This window comes from Meriones unguiculatus, chromosome 2 (assembly GCF_030254825.1).
Source record: "Meriones unguiculatus strain TT.TT164.6M chromosome 2, Bangor_MerUng_6.1, whole genome shotgun sequence".
Classification (NCBI taxonomy): Eukaryota; Metazoa; Chordata; class Mammalia; order Rodentia; family Muridae; genus Meriones; species Meriones unguiculatus.
Genome location: NC_083350.1, coordinates 162,686,912 through 162,704,544, shown reverse-complemented (window position 1 = coordinate 162,704,544; position 17,633 = coordinate 162,686,912). Strand labels below are relative to the sequence as shown.

Below are 17,633 nucleotides of genomic sequence, written 5' to 3'. Positions count from 1 at the left end.
TGTAGGGCATATATTCCTTTATTCAATGTAAATTTCTCCTTATAGCATCCAGTGTTACTATTTGCTGTTTAATTACTTTCAAGTGGACACTGCAATTGTTTTTTTTCTAATACTACATATTCTATTTCCAAATACATTACGTATATAATTAATGTGGTACATAACCCTTTCTTCTTTTTTCCTTCCTCTTTTCTTTTTTAAAGTTTCATTCACTCATTCATTCATTCATTCATTCACTGTATATATGCGTGCTTTGCATGTGTATCTGTGTACTAATTGTTTACCTGATGCCTTCAGAGGCAAGAAGAGATCCACTGGAACTGGAATTCCAGAAAAAAAAAAATTGAACTATCATGAAGGTGCTGGGAATTGAACCTGCGTTCTCTGGAAGAACAACCAGTGATCCCTCTCTTAAGCCCCCTTTCTTTCTTTTCTTTTTTGATAACTCTCTAGCCAGGCTGTTCTAGAACCCACCATTATCCTGTTAGTGTTCAGCTGAGACTACAATGTATGCATAGCACTTGGCATGCCTTTTCATCAGCTCATGAATATACTGGCCATGTCTTATGCAGAAGACAGTTTCACAGCAGTCTTCCCTGACCTTTTGCTTAGAAGAAAGGGAATGAGACATGGCAATAGGGGGTGATAAGGACTAAAATACATTGTAAAAATGTTTAAAGTCATCAAAAATAGAATACTAAATAAATTAACACATTCTATTGTCATGTGGCTCAGATTTCAGAGTTTACATTTCAATAATGTTCATATTGTGATGATTCTTCTAGGATTTATTCCTATTAATTGTCCAAGTATAAATCTCTGGTGTGTTTGTGTGTATGTTTGTTTTCCCAAAAGCTTCACAAATGCCATAGGAGCACTCTACCACTGAACTACGTCTCTATCCCTGAATCTTATTTAAAGATTATTTTGCCTCTAAAAATGAAAACAAGTTGCAAAATAGAAAAAAACAAAGGAGTTCATCAAAGTAAACGCTGAGAAAAATTGGGTGTCTTTCTATCTTTTCTATTCTCCCAGTTTTTCTGTTCTTGCTCACTTTTGGAATTTAATATGAATGTAGTTAGACTGCATGGAGGAATTACAAATGAGAATGGAAAAGATCAATAACAGTATGATTTCTTACATGGATCTTCTAAAAAGAGGATCTGACACATAAGTAGTATCATTCACAGGCAAAAGTGAATACTATTGTAGAGAAAGTTCATTGTACACATGGTAAAACTTTTAAGTAGCCAATAAATTACAACTTTGAAAACAATATTTGTAATGATCAAGTGTGAATTTAAAACTACTTTCCAGACAAACATTTTGTTTTTCTTTGATAATGTAGAGGCCCTGTGTGAAGCTTTTGAGGTGCCTTTCATGGCACTCAGCAAGTTCACAACTTGTCTCTAAACTATGAGTTACTATCAGCATGTTTTAGTGCTTGCTGGCATTGGCAGGCTATTGGTATTTGAGTTTAGATTATCAGTTTTTCCAAAGAGCAATGTTTTTACTATGTTAACTGCTTTTTGTCTGAAATTATATTGTAGGGTAACATTGCCTAAACAAAAGGTAACTCAAGAATCAAACATAAATTAAGATGTATAGTAAAAAGTTACAGATGAAATTAGTGAATTTTATTTAGCCTGGCCTATCCAAAATGTTATTGTAGTATTTGATTAGTTGTTATTTTTAAAAAGTACACCTTGTAAAGCATTATTTCTTTATAAGTTATCAAAATCTATGTTACACCTTTATAGGGCATCTAACTTTGGATAGGTGCCGGGGCCAGCCAGGCCGAGTCGAACGGTTCTTGAGTTGGGAGTGAGGATTAAAATTAATAAAATAAACACACAGCACACAGGAAACTTTTTAAAGGTCCAGACTCGACAGTCACAGCAAAAGGCACAGCAAAAGGCAGGCTGCTTGCAGCAAGCAGTGCCAGCAGCAAATCTCTCATCTCTGCTCCTCCTCAGCCTCCTCATGCTCTCTCCTCCTCGAGCTCCTCCTCCTTCTCGCCCCTTCCTGTCCTCTGGCTCCTCCCATTGTACAACATTGTATCTAGTTGCTTTACTTGGGTCCTGTTTACACAAGAGTTGAGACAGGATGCTTGGATCATCATCTTCAGTCTTCTTCTGCAGTAACTGTCAGCCTGTCTTTTTATTGTAGAGTTTCTAAGCCAGAGTAGAAACATCTCAGAACAATGGTTAATTTGCACAAGGAGCCTGAGGAAGAGGTGTAACCCTCACAAGCTATCCCACCTGTTGTCACAAACAAAAGGAGATGGACTTGCAAGTTCTCCTCTGCCATTAGAGAAGGTCCAGTAAAAGCAGTCTCTCCACTGAGAATTAAATATCAAAGCAGGCCGCTGAGTCACGGCTCCCGACAGATAGGCTGTATTTTAAATGTTCTGCAGTTACGTGGGAGAGTGCCCACTTTATCAGACCATCTTAAAGAAGTGGCGTGAATTTCAAAAGCTGGGTTGTTTAGTTGTGTGTAGCGGTAAGTCATACATTGGTGTTGAGTGGTTATGACGGGATTATTCTGCATCGAGACATGTTAAGTGAAGAAGTTAAGAGTGTTAGCAAAGGAGATGTATCATTTGTAGTGAAAAGAGGCAAAGCATGTTGTATTTGAGTAGAGGTCTCTGGAGTACTCTGAGGATCATGAAAGCTGAATAAGAACATTGTGTCCAGAAGAGTCAGGTCTGACGTATGATAGCCAGGCCAGGCAGGTTTGTGTTCAAGCAAGTGAACTGCATTTGTCAGTGTTGCCTAGAGGAATAAAACAGAGGGTTCTACCGTACTTGTGGAACGACTGTGAATAAAAGCACTTCTTTTTCCCTTTATTTTTTGAATTACAATTTTTAACTCTCAACCTAAGATCTGCTGTCATTTTTGAGTCTTCGCATGGTTTACTCCTTTATATTGAAAGGAGTTACGTATCTGTAATTGACCTAGACATGGCTTTAGGTAGCAAGCTTTCACTCAAATATAAAATTTCACATAACTACATTTTTGCTAACAGAGACAATATGCAATTCTATGCTTTTCATTTAAACTTTTAGGGACAATTTCAATTATATAATTTGATATCACAGTTTTTAGATAAATCTTCTGTTTCTGTCTTTAGTCATCAAGAGTTCACATAACTAGAGCTGTCTTGGAGCAGTTTTTATCATTTGCAAAGTACCTTGATGGCTTATCTCATGGAGCACCATTACTGAAGCAGCTATGTGACCACATTTTATTCAACCCTGCCATCTGGATACACACACCTGCAAAGGTTTGTAGCTCGGGTTCATTCATTTAATTATAGTTTAATGTTATAAAATAAAGTTAATGATAAATGTATAGTTATTCTATCTAATATATCCAGTAGTAAATATTCAACATTGTTTTGCTTATTTTCTAGTCCGTATAAAGCAGAGATAAAAATTTGAATATGTAAATATAATAAATGAAACTATAGTTAAACATTAAAGGTGCTGTAGAACTAAGTTGTAATGTTATTAGATGTGATTCATCCCTTGTCAACAAAGAAAATCTGATATACTGTTGAAAAACTAGGAAAAGACAATAGAGTACTGTGATCATTTAGACTGGAAAGTTACTTTCATTTTGAAGTTAGATATTTCACCATGACATATATATGTATATATTTAAATTAGCATATACATAAGATATATTATTTTTTTAGAAATTAACAGAATGCCTTATATCTGATAATTGAATTTATTCCTAACTTATCCTAACTTAAATCTGTAAATCTTAAAATATAGTATTTTGGGTTGTCTTTCATACGTTTTAAATCTTTTATACAACTGAGTGGATAATGTTAACTCTTGATTTGCATACAGCTCATCTCACTATAGTACTAAGTTCACAACTAATGATTGTTCCTTCTTGTAATCAGTGTGTGGTCAGAATCTAGATGATAACTCTGTATGGTAGCAATAAGTGAAGGAAGTGGAGTCACACAACCTTTGGCATGTGCTATGTATGATAATGTATGCTTTCTCTGATATGCTGCCTCTGTTCCTCTGGAGAAGCATGTGCTCAAGGCCTACCAACAGATCCTTTCTTTAGAAGCTGTCTTAGACCGAAGCCACTGCTGTATCATTTTATCTAGAATTAGATTAACCTCTGTTATGTTAAAGTATCATTTATAATTCACGGTGGCTATTTTCCTTAAATATAGAACCTTGTTTTCTAATTGGGCCTTGTGGATTATCTTTATTGAAATCAGTTTTATTGGAATGTTTGTTTTGATTATTACTTTTTAAAATATAAATGATTATTAAGAAATGTTATTTTAAGTCACAGAATAAATTGTAATATTTTGTCCTTTACCAATTTGCATTTGAATTAAAATAGAATTTGTGTTTAAAGCACTTTAAACTTACTTTAATTATGTATTAGGTTCAACTTTCCCTATATACGTACTTGTCTGCTGAGTTTATTGGAACTGCTACCATCTATACCACTATACGGAGAGTGGGAACAGTCTTGCAGCTGATGCACACATTAAAATATTACTACTGGGTCATTAACCCTGCTGACAGCAGTGGCATCACGCCTAAAGGGTTAGGTAAGAACCCCTGTGACAGTTCCATTTTTCTGTGTTTGTTTATATCCTGGCCACTAGCGCAGTGAACACATCTGCATGACCATGGAATTATCCTTTAGCTCTTTGGTTTCTTAGGAGGTACAATATTATGTTAGAAGCTGCATGTGTTTGTTTGTGTTTGTTTATAAAAAAGGATATCTAGGGTTAGTGAGTCAGTGCTTACAGTTACTTGCCTCAAGACCTAATGGCATGAATTAGCCCTTCAGCCTCCACTGACATGAGGGAAGAACTGACTCACGCAAGTTGTCCCCTGACCTCTAGTCTGTGGCAAGCGTGCACCCCCATACACAAATTAACTGTATTAAGAATGTTATAGTGTTAAGAATACTTTGAAATAAACATTTTTAAAAATGCGCTTGGTTTTAATTGAGGTGCTTTTTACAGGAGCTCTGGAAAATACAGTCATGGTGTTAAAAATGGGGAGATGTGACTGGTTCCCGTCAGTGCCTGCTAGTGTGCTGAGTCTTTCGAACTTTTGTTTCAAATGTGCTGTTTGACCTGAGTGTGATAGAAAATGGTTTAATTTTCATATACTTGCTTTTATGCCTTAAGAATATAGCCATGTTTTCTAATTATACATATATGCTTCTGTAAGTACACTAAAGTACAAAATAATCTCAAAGAGAAACATTCATGAAAAAAAAAAAAAGAAACATTCATGAAAAAAAAAAAAAGAAACATTCATGGTCCACTGCACAGGGAGGAGCACTATTGAAAGTGCAGCTTTTGCCCCGTCAGTATGTTTCATACGTGAAAATAGTTAAACTTTTCTAAGGAATCAAGCTTTTACCACTCTAATTATGCTTCCTGTTATGTTTTAAATTTTATTTCATAAAAATATGATTTTTTCCTTTTGTAAATTTAATTTTATTTATATATTTATTTATTACAGTTTATTCACGTTCTATCCCCACTGTAGCCCCCTTCCTCGTCTCCTCCTAGTCCCACCCACCCTCTATCTTTTCACCCTATGCCCTTTCCTAGTCCTCTGATAGCAGAGGACCTCCTCCCCTTCCATCTGACCCTAGCTTATCAGGTCTCATCAGGACTGGCTGCATCATCTTCCTCTGTGGCCTGGTAAGGCTGCATCTCCAAGGGGGAGGTGATCAAAGAGCCAGCCACTGAGTTCATGTAAGAGACAGCCCCTGATCCCCTTACTAGGAACCCACTTGGAGACTGAGCAGCCAGTGGACTTCCTTTGAAAAGGGGGGCTGACTGTCTCTGATTTGTTAAGAATTGACAAGAAAGGGCTAATTAAAAATATTTTCTTTTTTTTTCTTTTTTCTTTTTCTTTTTTTCAGAAATGTTCTATCAGGATAGTTTTACTAGCACTGTTTGATGGGAATTTTCTCGGCATTTTCACAGTGGTCTTACAAGTGTAGTTACACCAATCTCTTTTAAAAGGAAAAATAAATATCACTAGTATTAATATTTAGGTAGTTATACATTTTGTCTTATAATGGAAGTCAATAATTGTCACTGACAGTCATGTCTGTCTGTCCTTTCAGAGTTTATCTTGTGACTTTTGAGTTGATTATGTCCAGAGTCAGTCCCTGTTGAGTACTCTTTATTAATATATTTAACAATATGTAATACAACTAGAGACATATAAACATGTTCAGATATATACTAACATTGTAGGTGCTGTTAATACCATCCATATTTTCTCCAGTAAAATACTGGAAGCTGCACATCAACAGTTCTGAAGTTTGAATCACAGCTGTGTGACTTAGTGTGAAAGAGCTTGGGGCCCATGTTCTGAAAGTCTACATTGCAGTATTCCCCATTATAAACAAACCATATTATCATTTAACTTAGCCTCTGCTTTACCACAGTACTTTATAACACATAAAACCTGTGAAGAGTTATAGAAGAAAACTGAAGTATAGTTTCATATTTAATATATTCATATATCCTTTTATTCTACCTTATTAAACTCGTATGCCACTCATGGGATAGCCTGATAGGTGTAATGCTGACTCAGAAACTTTTATCATTTTCATCTCTTTTTGTGAAACACTCAAATATGTGCACTATTCTTTGTATCAGTTGAAAATAAATTATAGAAAATGTTTTCTTACCACAAATACTTCCCTGTATATTTCCCCAAAGGTAGAGGTTAATCCTGTTAAGTTATAATGGGGACCAATGCAAATTAGATTGTTATCATTAATATAGTGCTACTTCCAACCCAAAGGCCCCATTTGGATTTTATCAATTACTTCAATAGTATCAATTCTAGAAACAAATAGTGTTTATCTTTCCCTAAATACCAATTGCAAGACCATTGTATTACTTAAACGTAGTCACTTTCATGTTTCTCTGTGTGCACTGAGAGTTTGATCACTTTTTAGCCGTACCCTTGACATTGTTGAAAAACACAGGCAGATTTTGGACACTACTCAGTTTAGATTTCTATGTGCTTTTTCATGGTGACCCAGGTTTTTCATTTTTGACATGAGAATCACGGAAATCCTGTTTCTGTCTCAACCTGCCCTGTCAAAGAAATAGATGCTGTTCAGTTGGCTGTGTCTAATGGTGTTAAACATGAGTGCTTGTCTAGGGTCCTGCCTCCTTGTTCAGATTGTGTACATACCTTGTTCTGCAGCAAGCTTCACCTACTTATTTCAAGATGAATCTTGAGGAAATTTCTCTTACTCTGTCAGCTGCCAAGAGTGATACTTTCTAACATAATAGTTTGCATACTGCTATAAGAGAGAATTTGTTTTTCTTGTGTATGTATTTGTTTTTCAGTTTTTTATATCAGTATGGTCTCATGAATTCCTCTTTTATATGGTGAATTATATTCAAAACTGGTAGCTTTTTCTGAAAACTGGTAGCTACCCTGTAATAACTCTAGTCTTTGGTGGCCATAAAATCTGTTCCATAGAGTAGGTTTTGTCTTTTTATTCTGTGAACATGTTTGGGAATGCTGTACAGGAATGAGCATGCCATATGGCAGTGCAGCATGGAACAAGCTGATGGAGGACCATCAAAGAACAGTGCACCAGCACTGTGTGGCGTCCTTATATATGTCTATGCTTACATTTGTCAGATTGGTCAGTAGGAAGCTGCAGAGGACATGTTGTGCCTTTATGGCAGATATCCATTAGTTTGTAGTACTTCCTTACTGTAAACACACACAAAATATTCTTTGTCCATTTTTTATCATTCTTGTCCTAACCCTGTTTTTCCAAAGAACCCTTGCTTGCTTAGTTGATGTAGATTTTTACAAGCCAAGATATGAGTGTTAGTTTTGCCTGCTGTTTTTTTTTTTTTTTTTTTTTTTTTTTTTTTTTTTTCAATGCAGTTTATTCAGGAACATTGAACAATCCTCGGACCCCGGGGAAAGCCAGCCCACAGCTTAAATAGCCTCTGGGTAGCCAACCCAGGCGTGCCACGGGGGCAATGCAGATAGGTCCACATACATGGAAGCAAGCCAGATCCTCAGCCTTAGCCAAATGTGGAGTTGTTCGTGACAGAGAGCACTCACCATCGGGAAGGTGGAAGGCGGAAACCAGCTCCATCTTTAAGGCATAGCATTCCGCAGCTCTCTACAGTTCCCCCTTTTTGTTTTAGACGCATCAGGCAAGAGTAGAGGTCTGATCTCTGATATTGGAAATAAATTGGGACTTTGTACAGATGTTCATTTAGGTGTCATCCACCCAAAGAGCATCAGACCCGTCCGATACCTTTTTCTCAGAGGCGGGACCTGGGGCATCAACCCGCATGCAATCAGACTTGCTCTTCTCTGGGTCCAAAGCGGCTGACCCTGAGTGCAGTGCTTAGCCTCGCATCCTGAGCGTATCATTTTAGCTTTTTATGGTATCCAACCATGCTTGGGGAGAATGTCCTGCTTCAATGGCTGTAAAGGCCTGAATGATCATGGCTGCATCACTCTGTTGTGAGACTCTAATCTTGCATATATACCACAGGCAAACCAAGGAGACCAACACCAAAAGGCCTGCTAACACTCCCATGCCCGCCCATTCCTTCAGATGATTCATGGCTGCAGCAATCCATGTTGATAATCCTGTGGCTAGTCCTGCGTCCGCTCCGGTAGAATTTACTGTGACAATGGCCACTCTCAGCTGCTCCATCGTAGTATCGAATTCTCCAGTCCAATTACCTAAAATCTAGCTCGACAATTGTTTAGACAGATTTGCAGCACAGGAAAAATTCTCATGTTGTATGCTAGTGACACAAAGTCCCGCATACTTTCATTGACAGCCAGGTTGAGCGATTTGCCATAGGGTATCAATTTGCTCCTGCAAGAGGTCAATCCTCTGATTGAACACCATCAAGCTTCCTTTTAGTTGAGCATTAATTCCTTTATGTACAACTAAGGCATGAGCTACATTGGCTAAAAGATTATTCAGGGTCTGAGCAGTCTGCCCAGTATGACTCATGGCTAATGCCCTGGTGGTAGCTCCAACAGCCGTCAATGAGATGGTAGTAACAATGGTGGCTGTAGTTCCAAGATCCCTTTTCTGTCTGAAGAGAGTCATAGCGTGAGGGGCATCAATAGGCACAGGTACCCAGTGAGGCATGCGAGTAACCAGGGCATACCTAAATTTACTAGCATTCCAGCATTGGGCAAAAAAGCAAGTATCATTACCACAATTACTTGGCTCTATCTGGCTAATAATGAATAAAAATGGGGGATATAGACAAACAGGTGTGGGCTTATAGGAAATATTATGAGAAGCCTTAACCCCTCGTTGGAACATCCTGCGTCAGTTCTAGAACTAGCAGTGGTGGTGTCCGAGGTCTGAGTAGGTTCAGGAGACCATTGCCCCCAGGGGCGAGACGTGCTCCATGCCAATTGACTAACTCCATGTTTTCCTCCAATTTTGAAAGTCATTTAAGGTTCTTAAATTATTTTTTCCCTTTTTTCTTAAATTTTTCATCAATTACACTTTATTCATTCTGCATCCCCCCATAAGCCCCTCCCTCCTCACCTCCCAATCCCACCCTCCCTCCTCCCTCTGCTTGCATGCCACTCCCCAAGTCCACTAATAGGGGAGGTTCTCCTCTCCTTTCTGATCTTAGTCTGTCAGTTCACATCAAAAGTGGCTTTATTGTCCTCTACTATGGCCTGGTAAGGCTGCTCCCCCCCAGGGGGAGGTGATCAAAGAGCAGGCCAATCAGATTTTGTCAGAGGCAGTCCCTCTTCACATTACTATGTAACCCAATTGGACTCTGAACTGCCCTGGGCTACATCTGTGCAGGGGTTCTAGGTTATCTCCATGAATAGTCCTTGGTTGGAGTATGAGTCTCTGGGAAGTTCCCTATGTTCAAATTTTCTTGTTCTGTTGCTCTCCTTGTGGAGACCCTGTCCTCTCCAGCTCTTACTATTTCCCAGTTCTTACCTAAAATTCCGTTCTCCTGCCCAACAGTTGCCCATCCGGCTCAGCATCTGCTTTGATAGTCTGAAGGGCAGAGGCTTTCAGAGGCCCTCTGTGGTAGGTTCCTAGGTTGTTTCCTGTTTTCTTCTTCTTCTGATGTCCATCCTCTTTGACTTTCTGGATGGGGATTGGACGTTTTAGTTAGGGTCCTCTCTGTTTTTTTTTTAATCCTCTTTTGCTGCTCTTAGTGGACAGATCTAGGAAATCCAACTGTAAGTGTAACTTCAGTTATGAATACACACCATACTCTATTTCCATTTAAAGCCACATGGCTCCGCTCAGCTTTATGATTATGGTATTTGCACTATTTTCTCCACAGTGGGAACTGGCTCATATTAGCTATATTAGTATATATTTACATATTTGCCTGTTTTACCTTGTTACTCCAGAGTTTTATCATTTGTACCATTAACTCAGTGTAAAACATTGATTATCAGTCTGTGGGTTGTAACCCCTTTGAGGGTCATATATCAGATATTCTGTATATCATATATTTACATTGTGGTTTATAATAGTCGCAAGATATATCACATATAACAGTTACAAAGTAGCAAAAAATATATGGTTTGGGGTCCTTACAACATAAGTAACTGTATTAAAGGGTTGCCTTAGGAAGTAACTGTATTGAGAGCCACTGTTGTAAAGTTATGATTTTTTTTGCTTTTAATTTTTAACCTGTCCAGTAATTTTTACTATTATTTTATTTTTACTAAAAGCGGATTCATGTCATACATGCAGCATGCACATAAGTTTGTTTTTCCGCAGCACCATGTTTGTTGTAAAGATTGTGACGAGTGTTAGTAGTTACTACATCTTTACAGTTTAAATTACTGAAGCACTGTCCTCATTGCTTTCCATATACCTTACACACATGTTGTCCTAACATTACCTGTATTTCAGCCATACTATCAACTTCATCCTTTCAATGAAATAAGACCCAACCTATGGCATTTCTGTGTTCTTTGTATATTTTATAAACCACAATGAGGCAGGCTTCAAAAAAGTAGTATCAAGTACTTATAAGAAGTTTTAGATACTTTGCTGTTGCAAAAAGTAGAGTAGGCAAAAATATGGCTAACAACTGGAAAATGTGGAACAGATTTATTTCTAATAATAGATGAATGCACTGGGTGACAGTTTGCTTGTAAATGCAGTAATCTAGATAAACTGTTTGTGAGTGAATAATCATAGGTAATAAAGGACATCTGAGGGAATTAGGAATAGTGATACCTCAAGATCCAGCTATACCACTCCTAGGCATATATCCAAAAGATGTTTAACTAAAGAACAAGGATGCAGTTATGTTCATAGCAGCTTTATTTGTACTAGCCAAAATTATGCTTTGGAAATGTATAAAGGAGTGACATTAATGTTAGTTGCTTTAAGAAAGACTTGATGTTTAAGCAAGTTTTGTGAGTCTTGTTATGTTTAAAGGTGTATTCTGTTACATGTCATACTGTATGCACATCCTTTCCAGTTGTCATTTTTACTGGCAATTCGATATTTCACAGTTAGATCTTTTGAATTTAGATACAGTGGGACTCATAAACATATTTTAATTTCCCATGCTTGATTTCATTTTTCAATTCAGCATTTGTTGGTGCTCACTACAGTGTGCACTGTACATGGGAGAAAAGGATGCACAAATAATAATTGTGAGGAGGTAGAATGGGACAGTTTGTATATGCATGGGACTTTAAAAGAGTCTATAAATGGGGAGAGGTTTACAGGACAAAGAAATATTTTCATTGGAAATTTTTTTATGGAATATTTTGAAAGTTTGTTAAATTAATAAAAATAACCTGGGGGGGGTTGCTGCTGAGACTGATACTCCATCCAAGAACCGTGTATGGAGATAACCTAGACCCTCTGCTCAGAGGTGATACAAAGTGAATAAATTGTAATAAAGAAAGAAAAAAAAAGAGAGAAAAGCACCCATGTTAGTATTAGGTGATCATACATTTATTAGTGGAAATGATATATTGGAGATTTAAAGCAGCTCTTAATCCTAAATCTAACATTCAGGAAATAATGTGGAATTGCCAAAAAGCTGAAAATTAATCTTATTCTTATATTTTTGAACTGGTAAAATATCAGCGGCAACACTTATATTATGATTTTAAAAACACTTAATAAATGCTTCTACAGGATTTGAATATAATTGCATTAAGTTTATTCAGTGTTGTGGCTTATTTTCTTTTTAGATGGTCCCCGGCCATCACAGAAAGAGATCGTATCACTTCGGGCTTTTATGTTGCTTTTTCTGAAACAGCTCATATTAAAGGTAAAAGAACTTTATTTTATAGTTGCAAATGTATTGGGCGAAAAGGAACTATTGTCAAAGTTTAAAAATCATTGTCATTAATTTATTAAGAATGCCTTTTCATGTTGCTCTACAAACTCTGTAAAAGTACCATTGTTTTGCACTTACCGTTTGGTCGAATACATACTGAGATGACCCATGCTAAGTATGGATGTGCTAAAAGAGATGCACCAGATGAAGCAAGGAATATGTGAAAAAAAAAAAGCAGGAATACCTTATTCTAGAAAATGATATGGGTTCCATTTTAGCTAAGATTGAAGAGTGTTCTGACATGAAGGGCTTTAAAAGGTGATTTAAAAGGAATACACAAACAGTCTTAAGACAGTACACATACAGGTTTGTGATCCCACAAACCCCTGAATTTCCATTGTTTTAGGGAAGCAGTAGATAACAAGAACATGGTAGCATGAAATCATCACAGTATAGTAGATTTCCCCGAGACAAGGTCTTGTTCATGTTGTAGCTGGCCTTAAGCCAGCAGACATCTCCCTGTTTCTGCTTCCTGAGATCTGCATCTAAAGGCTTGTGCTGCTTTCCTGACTCTAAGTTTTAATATTTTTAATATCTAAATAGTTACTTCTGAAATCCAAATAAAATAATATTTAAATTATGAAACAAGGCAGAATTTTATTGAACAGTTTGCTTTTAAGTTTCTGTTTACTTTTATATCCTTGATTTTGATGCCTTTCTTCAAAGTCATAATTTCTTATTTTCATTAACTAATGAAATATTTTTAATCAGGATCGAGGCGTGAAAGAAGATGAACTTCAGAGCATATTAAATTATTTACTTACAATGCATGAGGTAGGGTAGAACATATTTTTTATCTTTCATTTTAATTATTTAAAGATTTGGAGCAATTTTAACCCAATTTTTTATTTCTTATTATGCAGGATGAAAATATCCATGATGTATTACAGTTATTAGTGGCCCTAATGTCAGAACACCCAGCCTCAATGATACCAGCATTTGATCAAAGAAATGGAATAAGGTATAACCATAATATCAGTATTATCAGTTGTGTACCCTAGACAATTCTGTGAATGAAGAAGTGGGACCGGGGAAAAGCTGCCAGTTCTTACATTTTTGAGGAGCTAAATAACTGTATTGAAGTGGTCTCAATTATGAAGTTGAATGATTGTAATTTGCTGCAATGCAGACCTTGCATAGTAGGAAAAGCAGATTTATTTGTTTTTTGTGAGAGGACAATAAAGAACATGGTACATTTCAGAAAAAAAAAAAAAGATGTGAGAAAGTTATGGAGAGCTAGAGACGGAGATACCTGCAGACCAAGCATGCTCAGTGATCTGTATTTATAGTTAAATTATATATTAATGTATATAGATATGATTTATAGTTGGTAATATGAACGAGAAAGGAAAAACTAGTGTAGTACAACCATCAGAAAATATTTTACTTGTTGCTCTTAGAGGTGATTCTGTGAGGCAGGAGTGAGGTATAATAGTGAGAATTACAGATTTGAAGATGTTTTTAGAACCAAAGACCAAAATTAAAATAATTTGAAAAGTGACTCTAGTTGTGGCAATTATGAATTATTTGCCGATAAGGGAAGCATGGTTTCTAGATTAGAATTTTTATGAATGCCAACCTATAATTTAGCTTCTAGCAATTCCTTAAAGAAAAACTTTTTTACCCTCTCAGCAGAATGAGCAAAAATAAAAAGAATGAATTTCATGTAATTCTTGTTCTATCTTACTTGTGGTGCTGAGGCTCAAACCCACAGCATTACACATGGAAGACAAAGCTCACTGCTGAGCTACATACATCTCTAGACCCAATTTTCTGTTATTTTAGTTGGGCATAAGAAGTTCAGGTGATGATGCATCATTGAACTGTGTAACTAATATCGTGGCATACTTATATAGGTGAGGTCTGAAACAAGCAGTTTTGGTCAATACAGTGAATTTGAAAAGGGAAGTTAGGATTATTCGTATTTACATCCCATGGTAGCGTTCACCAGTGGATATGTATGTGATTTTTCTCTTGCTGTATTATCTCCGTGTTTGTCCCTTTTCTAATACTAATAATAATCTCTAAATTTTCAGAACAGAGAAATAACAAGGTAGGTGTCTGCCTGTGGTTCACTTAGCAACCATAAGTAGGATAAAGTCAACCTGTTGGCATGCTGAGCGCCCTAACGGAAGTTGAGATACGGTCTAAGTATATAGCCAGGAATTTTATCCAGTGTGCTGGAAAGCAATATGTGTATTTATAAAGTACTTTTTTCTTTGCAATATTAATTAGGTACTTAAAAGATGATTTGTTTTTTAGGGTGATCTACAAATTATTGGCCTCTAAAAGTGAAAGTATCTGGGTCCAAGCGCTGAAAGTTCTGGGATATTTTTTGAAGCATTTAGGTCATAAGTAAGTTGATGTTTTCATAATGAATTACAGAAATTATTATTGAAATTTTTATGAGTTTTGCATTTCAGTTTTAGCCTATGAAAATTTATTTTAATAGACAGTAACTATGGAAAATGTAAAAATGGTAAGTGTGTCTTTGTAAAGTAATATTTAATAAATAGTAGATGTTGGAACAAGATTATAATTCAATTAGTTAATTTTTGTATTCCTGTGTAGATAAATTGCAAACTTTGACAATATAATGAAATAGATTTGTTAATATGGAGTACACATCTATATGAGTAAAATGAAAACTTCCCCAAGAACATTGAGTTCTCCAGGAAATGTAAAGGCATACACACTGACATGATAGTTTATTTAAATTGTGTCTATTCTTTCCTAACAGTGAACTTCATTGACATTTTGTGATTGTGTATCTGATTTCTTTCCTAACAGTGAACTTCATTGACATTTTGTGATTGTATATCTGATGATAACACATTTCCCAAAACTCTTTCTGTAAGCAACTACTGAGCATGTTGTCTAGAACATAAGTATTCTTTTGTAAGACTGTATTTTGTACAAATGAACATGATTGGTATTGTCTTCAGTGTTGCTGAAGACAACAAATTTTGTAATTTCCCAAAACTCAGTGCTGCTAGTTTTGTCTAGTGCCTAAGGAAAGAAGTGACCCTGGCCATAATGTTACGCTAAAACACAACTTAGACTAAAAGCAAAAGAGATACTGCCACAAAATTTGTGAGCACGTGAGAAATTGTTTCTGTGAATAATTCTTAGAAAAATTGATGAGAACATTTCAGCCAATTTAGAATGAGTGGAAAATACTAATTACTGCTGGAAAACACTGGATAAATTTAACAGAAAAAAAAATAAGAAGAAAACAAGCAGAAAGACCAGAATTTTTTGACTTTTTTTGTAAAACAGTCCTGTTTGTGTGTATAATACTCAATGACGGAGACAGGTAGAGATAAAAGGTAAGCAGGGAAGACCACGTAACTGAAAGCAAACAGTGGGGAGGCTCCTGACACTTATATCCGGCCTACAGCACATAAGCCAAGAAGCAGTAGCTGGGGGTGGATAACGTATATTTTATAGTGTTGAAGGTTAAATCGCCCATAAAGTAGAATTTAGAACCACTTGTAATTTAAAACTTCAAGATAGACACCTATTTTAGTCTGCAAACCTCAAAAGGAAAAATATCCAAATAAGATGAACATGATATACCTTCACATATCATGTGAAAATTTCCAGAAGTTGTAGTATACCTAAATAAAAAGCTCTAAAATGTTGAAACAAACCGACATTTTCTTCTGAACATGAAATAACTTGAAGTGAGAACAAAATTCAGAAATCAATTCTGTTATCTAAATATTTAAAAGTTGGGGCTAGAGTGATGACTCAGCAGTTGAGGGCACTGGCTGCTCTCTGGAGGAGCCAGGTTCTTTTCCAGCACCTGCACAGTGGCTCACAGCCATATGTAAATGCTGTTTCAGAGGTTCCATTGTTCGCTTCCAGTCTCCAGGAACACTGCTTGCACATGATGCTCAGACATACATGCAGGCAAAGTACCTTCACATAGAAGATAAAAGCTTAGAAGAACAGACATAGCTGTCATATAGAAAAAGGAAATACAGGATAGAATGATGATACAGGGATTTTAGAACAAACAAGAAACAAAAACAAACTCACAAATGAATTGAGTGAATGCTGAAAGAGGGAAGTAGCAATTAATGGTTTCAAAAATAGCAAAAATGAGAAAGGCTAATTTTTAAGTAAAAGAATTACAAATTAAATCCCAAGGAAAAGGAAAAATGTGAATATATAAGCCATATTTACTAGAGATAGGAAAGTCATTTTCCCCAGTAACTAATACTTCCTGAAAGCACCATTCTACCACTTAGGCCTGGCATCCTGTCGGGTCCTGTCGTGGCACCTGTAGGACACTCTGAAAGCCAGCAGATCGACAATGCTGTGCATCATGCCGCAGGGTATGCCACATGTTCAGCTGTAAAACAAACCACAGAGCTGTACGTCAGACAAAAACAAAAACAAAGCAAAAACGTTAGTCTTCAGCCTGGTATTTCTATTGTTAAAACGTCAGCCGGGTATTTTCATTATTAACACGTCTACTTCAGAAAAGGCAGAACATGTTTCCATTTGTCATGGCCCTTAAGTGTTCTTAACACCATTATTGTGTGGTTAAGTAATAGGAGGAATCCAGAGCCCATGAGCTCTAGAGTAAATAAATGTGAGTTCACACAGTTGTCATTTCTTAACAAACCTCAAAAACAAGTTATTAAATGCTATGACACAATGAGCCCCTTAAATATGATACTCAGAAAACCATATGCAAAAATACATATTTTAGGGTTCATCTTTTTTGGAATGTCTACAGTGAACATAAATGGCTGCTTGGGACTGTCAGTGAGAATGGGAATTACATATAAATGGGACCAAGGAAACTTGTACAATGATGAACATGCTTTGAAACTGAGCTGTGGGATAGTAGTCAGACACTATGGATTGTTTAGAGCACTTGTTCCTTTATAGTCCTGCAAAGGAAATTTTACACTGTGTGTATTATTACAGTGGAGTTGGTTAAAGATTTGAAAAGAAGGTTTTAAAGCTCTTAGAAAGTGTACTTTAAATCAGTTTTGATTAGGGAAAATTTAAAGCACACAGCCAAGTTAATAAATTTGGTGATTAAAGGAAAGGCATTTTTTAAAATGCCTTTTAAAGTACCATGTTTTTTAAAAGAAGATTCAGGATATATCAAATTTAGGATGAAATAATTTTATATATGTAATTTGTGACTGTGCAAATATAACAAGGAAATGAAAACGATTGAGGAGACAAATATACAAAGAAAAGTCTTTGCAGAGGAAATC

At 36.3% G+C, this 17,633-nt stretch overlaps 1 protein-coding gene across 2 annotated transcripts in view; it reads left to right on the top strand.

Annotated features, from left to right (window-relative positions):
- The window catches only part of Nbea (neurobeachin), a 525,499-nt gene that overhangs the window by 119,711 nt on the left and 388,155 nt on the right, over positions 1-17,633 (top strand). For both annotated transcript variants that reach the window (XM_060378339.1, XM_060378338.1), the window contains exons 12-17: positions 3,133-3,285; positions 4,422-4,590; positions 12,242-12,321; positions 13,102-13,164; positions 13,254-13,351; positions 14,653-14,745. In XM_060378339.1, coding sequence (XP_060234322.1) covers positions 3,133-3,285; positions 4,422-4,590; positions 12,242-12,321; positions 13,102-13,164; positions 13,254-13,351; positions 14,653-14,745 — 656 coding nt within the window. The remainder of the gene's footprint in view (positions 1-3,132; positions 3,286-4,421; positions 4,591-12,241; positions 12,322-13,101; positions 13,165-13,253; positions 13,352-14,652; positions 14,746-17,633) is intronic.